The 18,368-nt window shown below is 37.3% G+C and overlaps 1 protein-coding gene across 1 annotated transcript in view; it reads right to left on the bottom strand.

Annotated features, from left to right (window-relative positions):
- The window catches only part of LOC107658188 (thrombospondin type-1 domain-containing protein 7B-like), a 58,671-nt gene that overhangs the window by 25,978 nt on the left and 14,325 nt on the right, over positions 1-18,368 (bottom strand). The window contains exons 3-6 of the mRNA XM_016446651.1: positions 15,581-15,847; positions 15,154-15,332; positions 2,544-2,677; positions 2,279-2,432 (exon numbers count right to left, since the gene is read on the bottom strand). Coding sequence (XP_016302137.1) covers positions 2,279-2,432; positions 2,544-2,677; positions 15,154-15,332; positions 15,581-15,847 — 734 coding nt within the window. The remainder of the gene's footprint in view (positions 1-2,278; positions 2,433-2,543; positions 2,678-15,153; positions 15,333-15,580; positions 15,848-18,368) is intronic.

The raw sequence follows: 18,368 nt of genomic DNA, 5'->3' as shown, positions 1-18,368 counted from the left end.
GCAGAGTTCAGCTCCAACCCTGAAAAAAAAAACTCACCTGCCTATAGCCTTAGTAATCCTGAAGACATTGATTAGCTTGTTCAGGTGTGTTTGATTAGGGTTGGAGCTGAACTCTGCAGGACTGCGGCTCTCTAGGACCGAACTTGCCTACCCCTGGTCTAGACACTACATAAAAAAGTGCATATGCATAGGCAAGCTGAGCAATAACCGCTGTGCTGTGTCATACTGCATTGTAAAAAGAAAATAAAAAAAAAACAGCAGTCAGGCAGCCACATGGTCTTGCGATGCTAAGTGCACTGTTAGAAGCTGTTAGGCTGCAGGCAGCAACTAATCTGCATCTCCATCACTGTCAGATGCTAATGAGACCCTTTAAACGGCTAGCTGGTCATGTGCATGTATCTCACTACTGAGGAGGCTGATCATCAGCAGGAGCTCTATTCGGCTAGTGCCATATATCTGTGCACCCAGGTTTTTTGGGAACATTTCATAATTATGTAAAACCGAAACTAATTAAACAAGCTCAATCACAGAACCCTGGTGTTTGACATGTTCGCAGTGCTGGCTGAGCGCTTTGACATAGCGAAGAGAACAAACATTGCTTGGAACTGAGACCGTACAAGGTAGAATTGCGATCTAAAGTGATTAGTGTAGAGACCAAATTATGCTGAAATGGCTTGGCAGTCTTGTGTAGGTTGGGCCGAGCCAGGATAACTCAACCAGTTTGTTTCTGATTTGTTGAGTACGAATTGAAGTCAGAGGCCCGATGGCAAATTGTATCTATACTAACTTTTTATGCACAACATTAATTAGAATAACAAATGCTTCATTACTACTGGAGGTTCGTCTGCATACTGATTTCAGTTGTCTCCGTATTCAATGTTTGAAATTTCGCCGCAGGAACTCTGGAGAGCTGTATGAAGATTTGACTTACAAGGCAGAATTAATGTGAAATATTCAAATAGATGCAAAACATCTCGACACTCTTATGTCATGGCCCGAGCTCGTGCAAAAATATACTGTAAAACATTTCTGTTCTTAATTCACAGACTGAAACGATGTCTCTAGAGGCAATTTTTTTACGAGCTTATAAACACCAGTGCATAATTTTAACCTATAAAACAATGTCAACACAGCAATCTTGCTGGAGACAGCTTAGCAAGACTTAGCAGTATGATTGCTGGTCAAATGTTAGTTGAACATGTCCATAGTTAATATGGTGATCTACACCTGAACTTACTACTGACTTTGAAAAAAACACTTTGGGACTAGAGATGCACACAGTATATTGTTACGATTTTTGGAATTTCATTAGTATTGGTCGATATATTTTCTTAATATCTTTTAATTAATATCCTAATATATTTGCCGTCATCCAACACACATTAAAACTCTAATAATTGGCTAATTACACTGTTAAAAGTAATGGTAACACTTTCTATGCAACACATGCTCATAATAAATTAAAGCACAATTTATACTTATTTATAAGCAAGTATTACTGTTCCCTAAATTTACGTGTAGCTTTTAATTGTTTTAGCTTTTAAAGGTTTTTAGTGTTTTATTATAAATTTAACTAGACAAATTAATATTTAACTTACACTACCATTGAAAAAAATTTGAGGTCAATAAGACCTTTTTTTAAAGACATTTATACTTTTATTCAGAAGGATGCAATATTTGTTTGATCAAAATGACACTTTTACATTGTTACAAAAGATATCTATTTCAAATAAATGCTGTTCTTTTGAACCTTCTATTCATCAAAAAATCCAGAAAAAATCTATTACACTTTCCATAAAAATATTAGGCAGCACAACTGTTGTCAACATTGATAATAATAAGAAATGCTTCTTAAGCACTAAATCAACATATTAGAATGATTTCTGAAGGATCATGTGACACTGAAGACTGGAGTAATGATGCTAAAAATTCAGCTTTGCCATCACAGGAATAAATTACATTATAAAATATATTAAAATTGAATTACAATTTCAAAAATGTATTTTACATTTAAAATATTTATGATTTTTGATAAATGCAGTCTTGGTGAGCAGACAAGACTTCTTTTAAAAACATTATGTAACCTTACCAACCCCAAACTTTTGAACAGTAATGTAAATATTATTTGTCTTATTGCACACTTGGCTTAAGTGTCCACTACACAAATGCTTTCTGGGGTCTCTGTATGCTGGTCCTTGCATCACAGTTGGCTCAGAATGTTGCTGAATTTTTAAATTGTGCCTTGAGGATATGGCAGCAGACAAAAAGGACATCTTACTATTGAACAGGTGCTCCATTGACTCCACTGGGACATCACACAGTCATTAGGGCATGGCAGGACGCAGGTCTGAGCTTGGAGAGGGATTTCTTCCTGGTCGCACAGGGTCTCATTCACACTGCTAACCAGATCCTCACTGCTACGCCTCACACACCTGTCACAGCGAAAGAACAGCGGAATGAGGATGTGGAGGACAAGGTGGGTTGTGACCCCCAAGAGAAGCATCTGTGATGGGGTTATTCTGTAAGAACGTGTCCTTGCTTACCGAATCTTGCGGCTTTGGACACCCTCACCACAGGCTGGCAGCTCGTCCACTGTGTTGATGGTGCAGACTGACCAGGGGTCTGTTACCCACTCGTACTGACCGCACTCACTTCGACAGGGCACAGCCTTATACACCTACAGACACACAGAGACAGCAATAATGCATTGATTACAGCAAAATCCATTTAAATATAACGAGATATTGAAGCTTGCATGACTTATCTCAAGCATTAGGGTGGTTAACATGAACAAGAAATGCTTGAGCATATTCAAAAAGTCTAATAAAGAAATGTATTGTAGATGTTCGTCAGAGTAGACACCATCTTTAATCTGATGCAAACAAAAATAAGGCTGTGAGGGATAGAGATACAGGCTGTTTAATGGTTCTCTTGTAAGAACTTTATCCGCTTTTTTTTCAGTAAGAAAACAAAAAAAAATATATAAAAATATATATATAATATACAAATTATATTTTTTTATATAATTAGTCTTACTGGCAGTAAGAGTGGTTACCAGTAACTGTTGTTTGATTACGGAATATCAACTGTTATTTTTGTAACATTGTTTTTGCAGTTTTTAAAAATTCTTAAATTATTGTCAGCAATTGCATTCATCTAAAATATTAAATGTGCATATTCAGTACCATAATGCTTCAATCTACTGTTGAAATCAGGCATTATGAGGACTAGACTAGACTAATATACAAAATTATTAAATTAGTTTGTAATTCAACAGTTTGGAAAGACAACAGAGAAGTGTAGGTCACAAATCAATGTTTTGGAGAGATAGATCACTTGGGAATTTTAAACATAGGACAGTCTTAAATCAGAACTTTTCTTTCTTGTTATCACATCTTTCTTTATTTAACCTCATTGTTATATAAGTCCCACTGTTTTGTACAGCTGGTCCATCTCTACTCATTTTACAACGGAATTCCATGCAATACAGTGGGAGGAACACTGAACATATATTGATCAATTTCTTTGGGCTTACAATTAGGGACTTTGATTAACTAATATTGCCACAGAAGAAACAAATATTGCAGAAATGAGACAAATGCAAACTGCTGCTAATAATGCGTCAACTGGTTGAATTTGCATTAATCCAGTAGCCAAATCTGTCCAGTAGCCAAATAGCTTGACCTTTATCCTTCACGGTCAAAAAGACTCCTCAAAAGTGACTGCCCTGTGTTTGAGGAGGAAAACAGCCCTTCACCATCCACGATAAACTTAAAGTCAGGTTTTGGCCTATTGTGGTATGAAATACCCAGTTTCATGATTGGGTCAATTTCTGATCAACAAAATCAAGCCCTACTCATTGCATATTCTGTTTCTGTTGATTAGAAATTTAATTCTGTCACATTACAGAAGAAAATTGTTGGCGAGCATCATGTGTTGTTGTCCTTTTGGTTTGCTTCAGATGTGTGTCTGCTCTGATTATGCTCTATTTTTTTTGTGGCTGGTGACTGGCGAGAGATTTGCAGCAGGCTTTTTGATGTGATGCATGTAGGGTATTCTCCTGCTTCTTAACTTCAGTAGACATGATTTCATTCATAAATGAGTCCAGAAGCCAAACACTGCAGTTACAAAATACTTGGCAATCAAACCAACAAACCTTGTAAGAAAGTGGCTTATGAAAACACAGTGAACAAATGAGACTGTATGTTTATAGCTTCCTCCCCAAGGGGATATACAGACCCTAACACACGCTCTCAAAATATCCCATCTGGCCCTGCAGCTGCTAAAAGCCCCATCAGCGCTCTCCTCTTGTCTCCTCTAGTCTCTCCTCGTCTCATCTCCTCTCCTTTAATGAGTGTCATTGAATTTCCAATTACAATAATCAAACAAGTGTTAAGACGATGCTCAAGATGTGAGAAGTGAGTGAAAAGATTATGAATAAAATTGGTAATAAATCTACTGAAGCATTAAAAAGGGTAATTTCATTAACATAGACAAATATCAAGCTCTAAAACATGACGATATCAAGAAATGAAATTGCCACGTTAAGAAACAATCATTAATTCAGCAGCACTCATCAACAGAAGCAAACAATTTTATTAAAAAGCCCTTAATAGGGGAAAGTCAGTTTTACAGCGCCTGAGTTTTTCTATGAGGCTACAATAAATATTCAACCTGCCGTCTGACTTTTACAATGCAAAGGCTGCGTTTGGTTATGGCATATTAAGGAATGGTTCCCGTCTGTTCTTTAAATAGCACAAATATAGTATTCTATCCCCCTTCACAGCAACTTTCACTGCCTAGCTCTCAAGTGGATGTAATATTTTAAGAAAAATAAACCAGCTATGCTGCTCACAGGTCAGCTCCTGTAACCTCTTGGAGGATGTAGGTACTCTGGGCCAGATAATGAAGTCCCCTGATCCTTCTCAAATGTCAGTCAAAGGGCCAGAGATGACATGAAAACGTACTTCATACTAATTCAAATCTCAGTCAGCCCGTGATCAAAATACACTAGTGCTCCTCTTATTCAGAGGAGGGCTGGGGCCACGGAGGCCAGAGGGGCAGTGGGGTTAACAGATGCACAGGGAGAAACACAGAATGAGGCACTGACCTGAGCCTTTGAAGATGTCCGTATTAGCAGTGCATGACAGGCAAAGGAGAGAGAAGAGAAATTATATATATATATATTAGTTTTGAGCTTTAGCTTCTCCTGTGCAATAGCCTGTTGCTTTCTGGACTAACTCCCTTCAACAGATTACAAAAGTACAGAAGAAATTTAATGCAGATTTTCTGGCTTTGTGTGTGTGTGTAATTATGAAGGATGAAGATGAAGACAGTAATAACCACGGTAAGCTGCCAGATTGAAAATGTAATTAACTTTCTAAATTGCATAAATATTCAAAAGTCTAGAAAATAATTAGTGTTTTACACTAGAGGAAAGCTGACCAAAACTTTAAACTTAAAAGTTTTTGAACTTAAAAGTTATCATACTGTTTAAAATTACGATAAATATATTGGGACACTTTCATATTTCACGATGTGAAATTGATGAACAAATCACCTCAAGACCATGGCCGTACCCAGGCTTTGAAAATTAGTGAAATAACGTCAAACGTTTATGACAGATAATATCATGATAATTTTCGCGTTTTCCTTACCGAATGTCGTATCCTGTCAGCAAAAACCTGTCCATGGGCTTTTTTGATTGCTTTCAGTTTAAGTGCCGGCGATGCAGTGTTGCCAGATATTGATACAAAAACAAACAAAAAAACTAAAAATAAATAAAAATAAACCGAAATTATTTCCAATCTTTTGCAAATAAGATAAGATAAAGATATAGCTGACTCTAAACTGTAACTTCCTACTTTATTAACTTTCTAAAGTGTTAAATTAAGTGGAAAAGACAAGTCTAAAAAAAAAGCTTATAATAGCTGGATCTGGTAACACGGAGGATGAGCCCGCGCCCTCACTCACAAATCTCTCAAGCCTCGTTCACTCCGCCAGCGTCTCGCAGCGATCATTTTCAGAACAGGGATGCTAAACATTCTTGCAAACTGTCTAAACTGAATTATACAAGTCATGCAGGCATTCATATGAGGAGTTTAACAGCAAATTAGTAATTCAAAGTACACATTTTAATTTTGAACATGAAAAATTTACAGAGGTCCGGACCTCGGTGGGCCTGCTCAAGACCAATCAATGCAAAAATGGCTCAGAAAGGTGAAGATATTTTTGAGAAAAGGAACATTTGTTTGTAGATGACTCTTAGTTTGACATTTTGCATCTAATGCAAAAACATTCATTTTTAAGTGTCCAAATGTTGTTTCAGGCCACTGTAAACATGAAATATACTTGTAAAATATTATTTATACATTTTCAAGAGTCTTCATATTAATATATATTTTGATATTCAATAATGAAAAACAGTTTAAATGAAAATATTTAAACATTCAATGATTTAAAAAAAATATTTTATGGAATGTACAGACAGTATATGTAGGCTATTTGTAATATAATACTGCACGATATTGTATTCTGCAAAGTTCTGATATCATATTATTCATACAGCATATTTTGACTAACAACAAGATACTTATAAAAGAGGGCTATAATTGTTGTGCATAGTGGGTCAAAGCAGTACTAAAAGAGCACAAAGGAAACACTGAGGGCATCCGCAGTGCATGTAATATATGCACACCTCCATTCAACACACAGAGCCCTAACATGAGAGCAGCAGAGACAGCAGTGGTAAGCCTAGCAGGCAACTCTCGACTCTATAAATCTCTTTAAGTGTCACAGCCTGACTGAAACTTTAAACAGATTGGGCCATTACTGTCTACTGGCCCCTGGAATCAGACAAAACAATCGGGGTACACTGAAACACAGGGAGATAAATGCTACCACGGTGATGGTTTCTAATACACTTAAGATGATGTTCTGATATTGAAACGCTGATACTAGGCAAAAACGGGAGACAAAATAAAAGGATGAGATTTCAGGAAGTACTGGTGGGCTAAAGGGCAGATCTATTGTGCTCACACTGAAGCTCCAAAACAATGTTTTAGGACATCCCAGACTATATGTGATTTTATCTGACAGCTGCCAATAAAAGATCTGCGAAAACTTAAATGGAATGGGATAACCTTTTTTGTTTTGTTTTACAAATGCACCAACATTTACTCACCTTAAAGTCCTTTTTTTCAATGATTTTTGTAGAAGTGTGAGAGACTTGAGAGTAATGGCAGATGGCAAGATTTTCAGTCCAGAGTAACTTAATTTCTTTCTGTTCCTTGCACAAAGGTATTACGGCTTCTGAAGGGTTGAAATATAGCTTGAGTAATATTGACTACATGTGATTCTGAAGTAATGACTGCTGAAAATTCAGCTTTCAATCACAGGAATAAAGTACATTTTAAAAATATATTCTACTGCATTTTTAATCAAATAAATGATTGAACATGAAATATTTATTTTACAATATAAAAAAAAAATCTCATCGACCCCAAACTTTTGAACTGTAGTTTATACATTATTTCAAAGCAACTTTAGAGAAAACAGTGCCCCGCCCCCCCCCAGCTAGCAGCCCATGGAAATGGAAAACTCTTTAAGATGCTTAAGTAGAATGAGGAAATGCCATCATCATCTGCCAGGCACATATTTAAATAAATCTCCACATGATCCATAATCATGTAATCTTTTTGTCATAAGGGTTTGTAACTAAATGAGGGTGAGTAATGATGAACGATTCCTTTAAACTCTACTGAATGATCAGATACAAACAAAATTGTCTTGACAGGAATCATTTCAGTGTGGCAGATTATTCTTTCCCGTTCTCAACGCAATACATTCTCTGAAACTGTGGAGGAGTTTTTATAAACGCACATTTTACTACTAATTCAATCTTTTAAAAGACTCCGCGCGCGCGCGCACACACACACACACACACACACACACACACACACACACACACACACATTTTTAAGCGACGATTAATACCTCTCATACCTCTATATTAGTCCTTCATTCATTGCAGATTCAAACACTAAGCAGCTATTCATTCTAATGCCAAGAGCTTTCATTGGATTAATACTCAAGAGTTACATTTCTGACCTTTTTTCCCCAACAAGGGGATTCCATAGCTATCAGATGACAAGTGACCATTTATTATTTATATCATCACGCAGTTCTTGTTTCGTTATTCTAATTAGTTGATAAAGTGATGGCTAACCTTTGTATCATAGCTAAATGCTCCAGGCCATCTGGACTGCAGGAGAACTTTCACAAAGCTGGAAAGACTCCAAGAGCAAATTGAGCACCACACCACCGGGGACCAAACAATATGCATATTCAGAACGACTGTGTGATACAGAAGATTATCAGAGGAGGAACAAGAGTGCGAACACCGACCATATGGGTTTTACAACTTTTAACTGAAGTTACTGAAGTTTAACTGAAGGCTGTCAACAGACCACTCATCTTCTCAACCTGCCTTTTCGAGGTTTCCAGCTTTAATCAGGTCTGCTGTAGATTGGAATGCTTTTTGGTGTCTATTAATGGATTGTTCGCAAATATTTTCGCAATTTTCCAATTTACACCATTCTACACCATGTGCAATAATTCCACCCAGGTCATGTGACTTAACGTCATGAACTCGAGAGGTTTGACGTCATTGCATTTGAATTTGGGTTCTGTATACAGAGTTGATTAATAATTAGATTTGATTTAAGAGTGAATAACTACTTAAGTTTCACTGTGTGTATCATACAAACTGATCAAATTGCTTCAGAGGACTTGAATCAAACTGAAGTTGTTTCGCTGAGATGATGGGAATGCAAACGGATAGCTTTCTACATTTATTATAAAGCTCCTTCATGCGAAAAATCACAGAAACAGATTCCACCTGCCTTGGTTGTGTGGCGATAAATAAATATTCGATGACGCTAATCTAATGCTAGCATTGTCACTGCGAGCAAAGAATCTTTCACCCTTTTACGCCTCCTCTTGTTGAAATGTTCTCTGATTATAAATGAATCTAAGTGCAATTCAAGCTCATAGGATAAATGTTTTGCCACAAACTCAACTGACAGGCAAGTAATTGCACAAAAATTATAAATAGTATAAATAAAAATAAATAATAAACAACATAAATATCCCTTTAAAGTGGAAGTGAAGCAGTCAGTCAAGTTTACATTATTTAGTAAACTGATTTCCACTTTAATAAAAAAATATATAATAAACACGATTAATGTGTCAATTTGAAAGAATAAACCAGGGGATGCCAAACTGGGGGTCGCGGCAAGGCTGAGGGATAGTTAGGGCCCTATGAAATCCGTTTTATTTTTTCCTAAATTCCGTTTTATTTTTTTCCAAATTCCGTTTTTTCCATTTGAATTTTTCTCAACTCCTTTTTAATAGTTAAATTAAATGTTATTAATTAAAAAGCATGTCTAATTAACTAAAATCATTAAACTTATACATTTTCACATCAATTTATTAAAATTTTAACAAAAATTACATGAAAAAAAATTACATGCCCTATGAAATTTTTATTTTTTCTCACCATATTATTTATTGTTACCAAATTCTGTGTTTTAGCATGTCTAATTATTTGAATGCATAAACCAACTTAATAATTTTATTCTTTTTTTTTTCTTAAAGTAGCCTTATGAATTTTTTTTTTCCCTCAGAGATTCTGTCTTGTGTATTTAAATTTTTCTGGTTATCAAATGAAGGCATAAAATATTAAGTTAATTTATATTTGATCTTTTATTTATTGAAAATTAAGCAAACAAGATTTTTTGGCAAACACAGGGGATTTACTATTAAAATTAAAACATGGAACAAATGTTTTGTTTGATTATTCCTTAAAAAATAATGTTTGTTTCATTTTAGTAGTAGTAGTAGGCTATGTACATTCTATTGAAAAATAGTTATAGGCAAAATGTTTTAAAATCAAACCGGACTTTTATTTTGAGGGGTTGCCGTGAATACTTTTACAGTTCTGTGTGCTAGTTTTACTCAAATCAAACGCTAAAATGTTCATGAAGTGACTCTCAGAGCAGTTCTGGAGATGTTGTTCATGCGTTTACGTCCTCATTTAGTGAGACGGCAGATGCTGAAATCACTGCGAGTGTCACGCGCGCTTCAGTGTGTGTGTAGTAAATGAAACCGCGCATCTGCGCCATTCATTAACAGAGACAGGCAGAACATGCAGGATTCATATTTAAATCGACTTTTGCAGCTTAATATTTACAGATACTAGTCCATATTGTGATCTGATTTAAGTGTAATGACCTACTTTTGATTAATTCATTCAAAATTTGACAAATTCCGTGACATTCAGCGTTAAACTGTGAATTCTGTTTTTATGACTGGATAAAGACTACACTGTGTAATTTTCCCACTTATCATGCGGCCACTTGCCTGCTGTAACATAAAATATCTTACCACCACTTGTGAAGGAGCCAGTATAATGCAAATATATCTGAAAGGTCTGCGTGAGGATATCGTCACGTTCTCGTGAGATCTCGTGCCACGAGATCTCATCACACCCCTATACACTACCATTCAAAATTTTTGTTTTAAAGTCTCTTTTGCTCACCAAAGCTGTTTTTATTTGATCTAAATAGTTTTTTTTTCTCTCTCATAAAATTCTGGTAAATGTAGTGTTCATTGTCCCAAAAAATAAAAGTTAGTTTATTAAATACAATGAAATACATATTTAAGCATAAGCATATTTGGTAACACTTTACAATAAGGTTAATTAGTTTACGTTAGTTAACTGCTTTAGTTAACATGAACTAAGAATGAACAACACTTCTAGCATTTATTAATCTTAGTTAATGTTAATTTCAACATTTACTAATGCATTATTAAAATCAAAAGTTGTGCTTGTTAACATTATTTAATGCACTGTGAATGAACATGAACTAACAATGAATGACTTTATTTTAATTAACTAACATTAACAAAGATTAATAAATATTGTAATAAATGTATTGTTCATTGTTTGTTCATGTTATAATTCATTAACTAACATTAACTAATGAAACCTTATTGTAAAGTGCTACCGCATATTTATATAATACAACGCTAATTTCTATAGGTGCCATTTCAAACATTGTCTCTAATAATACTTGTACTGTTCTATAATATTTCAAAGGAAAGGAAGAAAACATGCTTCCATTTCTTGTGTGAAAAAAAATACTGAAAATCATTTAATTTCAATTCAAGTTTCAATTTTACTACTATTTATATTGTAAATAAGAGAGAAGGAAAACACAAAACACACAGATAATTATCTGCATAAGCAACACAGTTCCATATTAAGAACCTGAATGTTAAGCACTGCACCATGTTGCCAACAATAGGTAGCTTTGTAAACTAATCTAATGATAATTGTAACATGCTGTAATATGATAAAAATCTGTGTTCACAGAAGTATAATGTCTTTGTGAGGTTTAACAACAGACTTTCATCATATTTCCGCTGTAGTGCATATAATCTTGCAAAGCACTCACAGCATACAAAAGCATGACAAGATGGTTTCTAAAAGTCTACTTCTGAGCTAAAGACGTGCTTCATTTAGAAGCTTTGGGAGAGGCAGAAATGTTTTATATGGAGATTGGTTTCTAAGCACAGATTTACAGAGATTGTTAAATTATGCAAGCCTTGTGAACATAGGCTCATCTCATCAGCAGAACAGTCTGCCTCAGCGCACATGATGGCTACCATATGGTACCCAGCTCTGGAGATGGGCAAGAAGAATGCTCTTTACACAGCGAATCTAGCAGAGAGCCCTCCGCTGCGGGTAAAACAGACTTCAAACTGCGGCGGAGACTGCACCAGCCCTGAGGAGAACTGCATCTGTTGCATCTGATAGAAACATCACCATTTCCCACACTTAGTAATGAGGATCCTACACATAAAAATGAGAGCCAGAAAATTACATGTCACTAGCAATTCAGAAACATGGACTATTTCACACAAATTAGTACAAGTCATATACAGTATGTGAGGTTCATACTGCTATGCACGGCACTGTAATGAAGTACATGAAGTCATTTATAAGCAGAGCAAGAAATATCAATTTCAATCAATACAGAAGTGCTCTCAAATCTTGTTCAAGCATCTAAACAAACCAATGAAATTGCTGTTCGAAACCAAAGACTGCTGCCCAGCGGCATGGTCAGTCAATGACTAAACAGAGATTTGAGTTGTTTTCTTTGAGTTAGTACTCAAACAGAGATGTTTGAGTACTAAGGCTCCCAATCAGGCTTCTAATGCCACATAATGTAATAATCTACAATAAATTCAAGAGAAAACACAAGTAAATATCCATCCTTCCTCCCTTCTATCTTATGTTCAAAAGTCCATCTACTTTCATTATTTGGAAAAGAGCAGCCTGTACATTCTGCTAAATAACTCCTTTTGTGTTCCATGAAAAGAATGTGTGACATGTGAATAAATACATGGTGACATCCCTATAATACAACTGCTAAACCAATCAAATTATTTTTTAAGGTGGTTATTCAGAATCAGGAGTGTGTGGCACTAATGTGGCCAGTTCCCATTCAGTTCAATTTTCAGATCAGTAGTAAGATGCAGCATAGGAACGAGGTCCCTTCACACACAACCTCCTCCCACTCCCGTCACAGTGGCTCATCATCTGTACAGCATGAGGAGGTGAGATAAGAATATCAATCTCATCTCTGTCGAGTGACTCACTGTGGGGAACGGTGCAAGAGGAAACATCTGGAGAAGGTCGCGCATCATCCCGTCTCCCATCGGCGCGGCTGACTGCAGACAGTCACAGGGCAAAGACGGTCAGAATCATCAGCATTTATCGGCATAATGAGATGGAACACTGCATGTCCTCAATTGATGCATGGTAAGCTGTATTACTGCTTAAATAAGTTGTCCTTCCAGGAAGGAGAAAGAAAATGGGTTGGGTTCTCACTAACAGCTGTGAGCAACGGGAAGAAGGCGCTGCAGCCCTACTCCTGTGTCATGTCCTTATAGGGCGAGCATCTCAGACAGCCGATCAATAGATAAGTGGTGGAAAGACAGCTCTGGTCTTGAACATGGTCAGCTGTTTACTAGTCCGGAAGGGAGCAGGAACTCTAGTGATTGTGACAGGCCTCTCCGAGCCTGTAATACCTGAAAGTCTAAATAATGAATGAATACAGAGCACTGCCCGGCTCTTTGGCTCACAGCAGAAAGCCGCACTGGGGAAAGTGAGGATTGCCTGTTAAAGGTAGAGGCCAGACAGCCAGAGACAGATTATCAAAGACACATAACAAGCCAAAGTTTCCTTACCTAGTCCCGCTCCAAACAATTTACTTAGAGAGAATACAACATCAAAGCCCACTCCAGACATGTGATCTGATCTGCTGCAAAAGAATGCATTATTTTAAACAAAAATGTAATGTAACACATGCAAAGTGGAAGTCTCTCAACCCTGTTTTAAAAGGCTCATTTAAAATTGTCAGCGTTTTCAGTTTCAGCCCAGAGTATCCTGAAGTTTCAATTTTTGACACTATTCAATTGTATCACTATTCAGATTAAATAAAGAGCAAGTGGAGAGTTGTGCTGCAACACCAAGGTTATGGGTTCGATTCCCAAGGAATGCATGAACTGATGAAATGTTATATTGAATGCTGTGTCACTTCGCATAAAAGCTTCTGCCAAATGCATGAAAGTGTAAAGAAAAAATGTCGTCTTCTCTAAAGTTTCAGTATCAGAACAGTTTCAATCAATAAATGTGCTCAGATATATCAAGATACCAAAGACTGCATTCAAAATTCTGAGATTTCAATATGAACTCCAACATTTCCCATTAAACCCTTCTGAGAACTCCATTAAGGCTTCTGAGCTATAAGAGGGCATCCTCAGAGTGACACAATTTTCATCAGGGTCTCTCTCAAACTCAAACACATTCACACACACAAATCCACTGTGGCTTTGGTGGTGACTTTCTAAAATACTTATGAAAAAATCTCAATCTCCACACCTTTGCAGTGTGGGCCGCTTCAAAAACCGCCAGCTGCACAGCCTCTCTGCCAAGACCACAGAGTGGTCGTTTGCAAAATGTTAACAGTGAGAGTTCATCTCCCCAAAAGATTGGAGGGGGCATTAGCCAAGGCAAACTCTGCCTTTAGCAAAGGGGTATTTTGAGTCCTGTTAAACAGTGGGCCCATAAAATTTGTTAGTAGGCACTTAACCATCTGTACACACAGCAGCAAAAGAATGCATTTGAATATTTTTCACGCACACTGCCTCATCTGGATACTGACCTCTAGAAACCAGTGTGTCCTCTGCAGCCCATTCCAGCACACACAGTACATTTATAAGAGCAAGACCCATCTGGGAACAAGCTGTCGCAAATGTACTCATAAACGAATGTACCTTCCTTATGCTATTCTTTCGTTTTCTGCAGATGAGGTGATGTCTAATTCAGACTCAAACAATGCCTTTACTCATGCATAAAGCACATCATTAATGACCAAATAAGCATTTCTATCACCAAGATCGAAAAATATGCGACCCATATGTGTGCTTTAGTGAGATAAAGACTGGTAGACAGCGTTTAACACACTTGTACAAACTGTCCCAACTAGCTGACAGTGAAAGGAGGAGAGGAGAGATCACAAAAAGACAGTCTGCGCTAATGGGCATGTTTTTCTGCAAAGAGCACAAATCTACAGCAATCAGGAACAGTATTTACATGGACACTTGTTAGCACCTTTGTGCTGTCTCGCTGTGAGAGATTAACTATTTAAAGGATGAGGAGATTGTGTTTGTTCATATTTTAGCTTCGAGACTAAAGTACATTCGGTAAACTGCACTTAATGAAGAGGCTAACATGCATTAAGCGGTGAAATGGTAATGAGTTGAATGTTAACCGTGCTGAAAATGCTAAATGTTTCTCTAGGCGGCTTAAATATATTCAGTTGGGGATATTTCAGGCATTCAATAAAAACAGATGTGTTAAAGGCCCTAAATGAAACAGTTTACATGAGCGATTATCTGAATCATGATGCCTGCGATCATAGACCCTAATGATTCTCATTACTCGCTTCTCACTGATGATCCACCATATGGCGGTGGAAGCCCACAGAGATACTATTTCCCTACTGGGACCGCACATCTCACCTGATTCTTCAGGTCTAGTTTGGGGCATGGCCGCCCGCCGTTGAATGGCTTCTCCCGTAGCCATTTGGACCTGATTTTCAGCCTGCTGCCACAGGAGGCGCTGCAGGCCGACCACGGCGACCAGTCGCTCAGCTTGCAGTCCAGAGGGCAGGGTATGTGGCAGACCTCCTCCATCAGACCTGCGAAAGAGCATGTAGAGCAATCAGAGCGGCCGAGCCCCTGCCATTCAACATCACGCTAACAACGTTAGTGGAAACACCTGGTGCCGATGCTGAGACCTCCGTCTAATTTACACTGACAGTTCAGGGCACCCCACAGCTTCCTATATGACTAATGACTGCTTGCCTTCCCAGCGGAGGAAAAATTACTTGGCTCTTTACTGAGAGAGAGAACGAGAGAAAAAGGAGGTAGAAATGAGTAGATGAACCTGATTCACTGCAGCGGTCTGGGCTAACCAGGTGGGCTTCGTGGTCCAGACAGACCACAGCATGATAACGCAATCCCTGACCGCAGTCACGCGCCTCTTGCTGACCCCTCCATCCCTGGAGGGATCCTTGTGCTGGGGTCTCCGATAGGATACAAGACGTCCAATTACCATATGGCTGAGAAACAAACTCCTCACACGGACAGTGCTCGGACTCCACCAGAGGGTACAAGTCTTCCCGCTGACAGCGGTCTTGTTTCCGGCTCCAACCTAAAAATGGTGAGAAAATAGATGGAGAGCCAGAAAGAAAGATGGAAGAAGAGAGAGGGATCAATAAATAACAGAGACTAGTCATCTGAATTTTAGGCGCCATTTGGATGAAACATTCAGAATGCACTCTGGGAGCTCATGTGTGTGATATACTCATCTGTCTTTGAAAATTATTAAAACATTAATGATGTCTGGATAACTGGACCATTATTCATTCTGCTGGCAACTGTGGACTGCTAAGTGCCACTGCAAACATCCCCAGGGAATGATTAGAGAACTGTTCTGAGTAGATTGAAATAGAAACGCTTAGTGACGAGAGCAAGAGGCACAGAATAAACATGCTGTCTGAAATGTCTGTCTCTCCATTGAAAGTCCATTCACCAAAAACTATGACAATCACATTTTGAACTTGGCTGTTTAACATATAAGCACTGATCAAGGCATAAAGCATAAAGGCATAAAGCTCATCAAATATGTTAAACAGAAGCTGAACCTTAAATGCTTGACATGCAAGAACTTCACTGGTTCTTGCTGAAGCTCAAACGTGCTTGCATGACACTTTCAAAGGAGGGACAGAAATCTCTCAGGTTTCATTAAAATATCTTCATTTATGTTTTGAAGATGAAAGAAAGTCTCATGGGTTTGGAACAACATGAGGGCGAGTAAAAGATGAACATTTTCATTTTTAGGTGAACAAATAACCCTTTAACTTTTATGTTGTTTTATAATAAGTGTCAAACTTATCCGCTAGTTTGTTTTAAATGTTTAGTACAAAGGTAAGCATGGGGTAACATACCGCATAACTCAAGATTATGAGCAATTACTTTTTTCATTTAAAAAAAAAGATCTGGGTTAAGTCCCAATCAAACCCACCCCTCTCTCACTCCTGTCTATTCTCACGTGTTTCACTGATGAAAAATAAAAATACATAAATAAGAAATTAAAAATTCAACATCTAAACAAGATAAAAGTTAAGAAGAGCAATAACTTGACAATATTTAGCAAATCATTGAAGCACATTTATTTATTTTTTAGTTTTTCTTGGGGGGTCCAAGTCTTATAGGAGCGTGGGACTGAGAACTGAAACAACCAAAAGTGTCTTCCTTTCTCTCTCCAACATTCTTTATTTTTAAATATACAAACATAGACCCGGAGCACTCACATGTTCAGTGGACCATATACATCTAATTTACCTAATGAGGAGAGAAATGAATAGATTTCACATCATAAAGGCTTCTGTTTAAGAGGCTATTAGTTCCTCTTTGCACCACACTTCACTTCCTGGAACATTTCAAATTAGTCATGTCCATTAGACATGATGAATATTATTAGGTTATATAAATAAAATGATCTGTCAATGAGAGATGCTCCTTTTTAGACGTGCTGTCACTGACACTACAGACCAGCGTTCAACAGGGTCCTCAAACCTGTCAAGCATAATTCCATCAGCCTGTCAATCCTGTGGGCCGCACCGGACAATTATGGTCAAGCTGAAGAGCTGTGAAATATGATGCTTTGATGTACTGGATTCAGAAGCTTTTTGCGTTTTGTTGTTTGATTGAAGGATGCTGCTGTGTTGCATCAATGAGATCGGTGTGGTTTTACTGACAGCTAAAGTTTTTAAGATAATGCTGATGAAAGAGCATCGTCAATCATGATGCAATACTCAGTGGATTCAGTCAGTCTCTGATTGAGTTAAAAGCTAAATTAGACTGTCTCAGAGAATATAGGATTAGACAGCTTTGCTCTTGTGTTTCAAATTAGCTGCATAGAGGGTCAACCAAGAAAATCAGAAGTACTTGTTGCTGGGATTTACATGTATCGGCCGAGATACAACTATTTGAAAATCTAGAATCGGAGGGTGCAAAAAAAAATGTAAATATTGAGAAAATCACCTTTAAATTTGTCCAAATGAAGTTCTTAGCAATGCATATTACTAATCAAAAATTAAGTTTTAATATATGTACAGTAGGAAATGTACAAAATATTTTCATGGAACATGATCTTTACTTAATATCCTAATGATTTTTGGCATAAAAGAAAAATCAATAACTTTGACCCATACAATGTATTTTTGGCTATTGCTACAAATATACCCCAGCGACTTAAGACTGGTTTTGTGATCCAGGGTCACATATGTGCAAGTGTTTATGACTTTCTTTTATGCAACAGTTTAACAGTTCAATAGATAGTTACAGGATAAGTTTGGCAATTTTCAACCAACGTTGTATTGCTAATATGTTAGTATATGAAAACAAACAATGTGTACTCTTTCTCCATGTTACGTGCACTCAGATATCCCTGTTTATTTGTCAGCAAAAGTTTGCGGGATGATGCAAAATGTGTCATTTTAACTCATCCAGCAGACTTTTGACAGCTCCAGGGGTTTTGTTAAAAGTACAAATCGAAGTCATGGGTTTTTGAATTCCCGCCTGTAGACAGTTGGATCCAAAACTAAAAGAACATTATGTGTGTTGAAATTTTTGGCAAATGGAAGGCCACAGCCCTTTTCTGTTTTCCC

Source organism: Sinocyclocheilus anshuiensis, unplaced genomic scaffold, assembly GCF_001515605.1.
Source record: "Sinocyclocheilus anshuiensis isolate Anshui unplaced genomic scaffold, SAMN03320099.WGS_v1.1 scaffold263, whole genome shotgun sequence".
Classification (NCBI taxonomy): domain Eukaryota; kingdom Metazoa; phylum Chordata; class Actinopteri; order Cypriniformes; family Cyprinidae; genus Sinocyclocheilus; species Sinocyclocheilus anshuiensis.
Note: the sequence above shows the minus strand (reverse complement) of the source record. Positions and strands in the feature narration are given on the sequence as shown.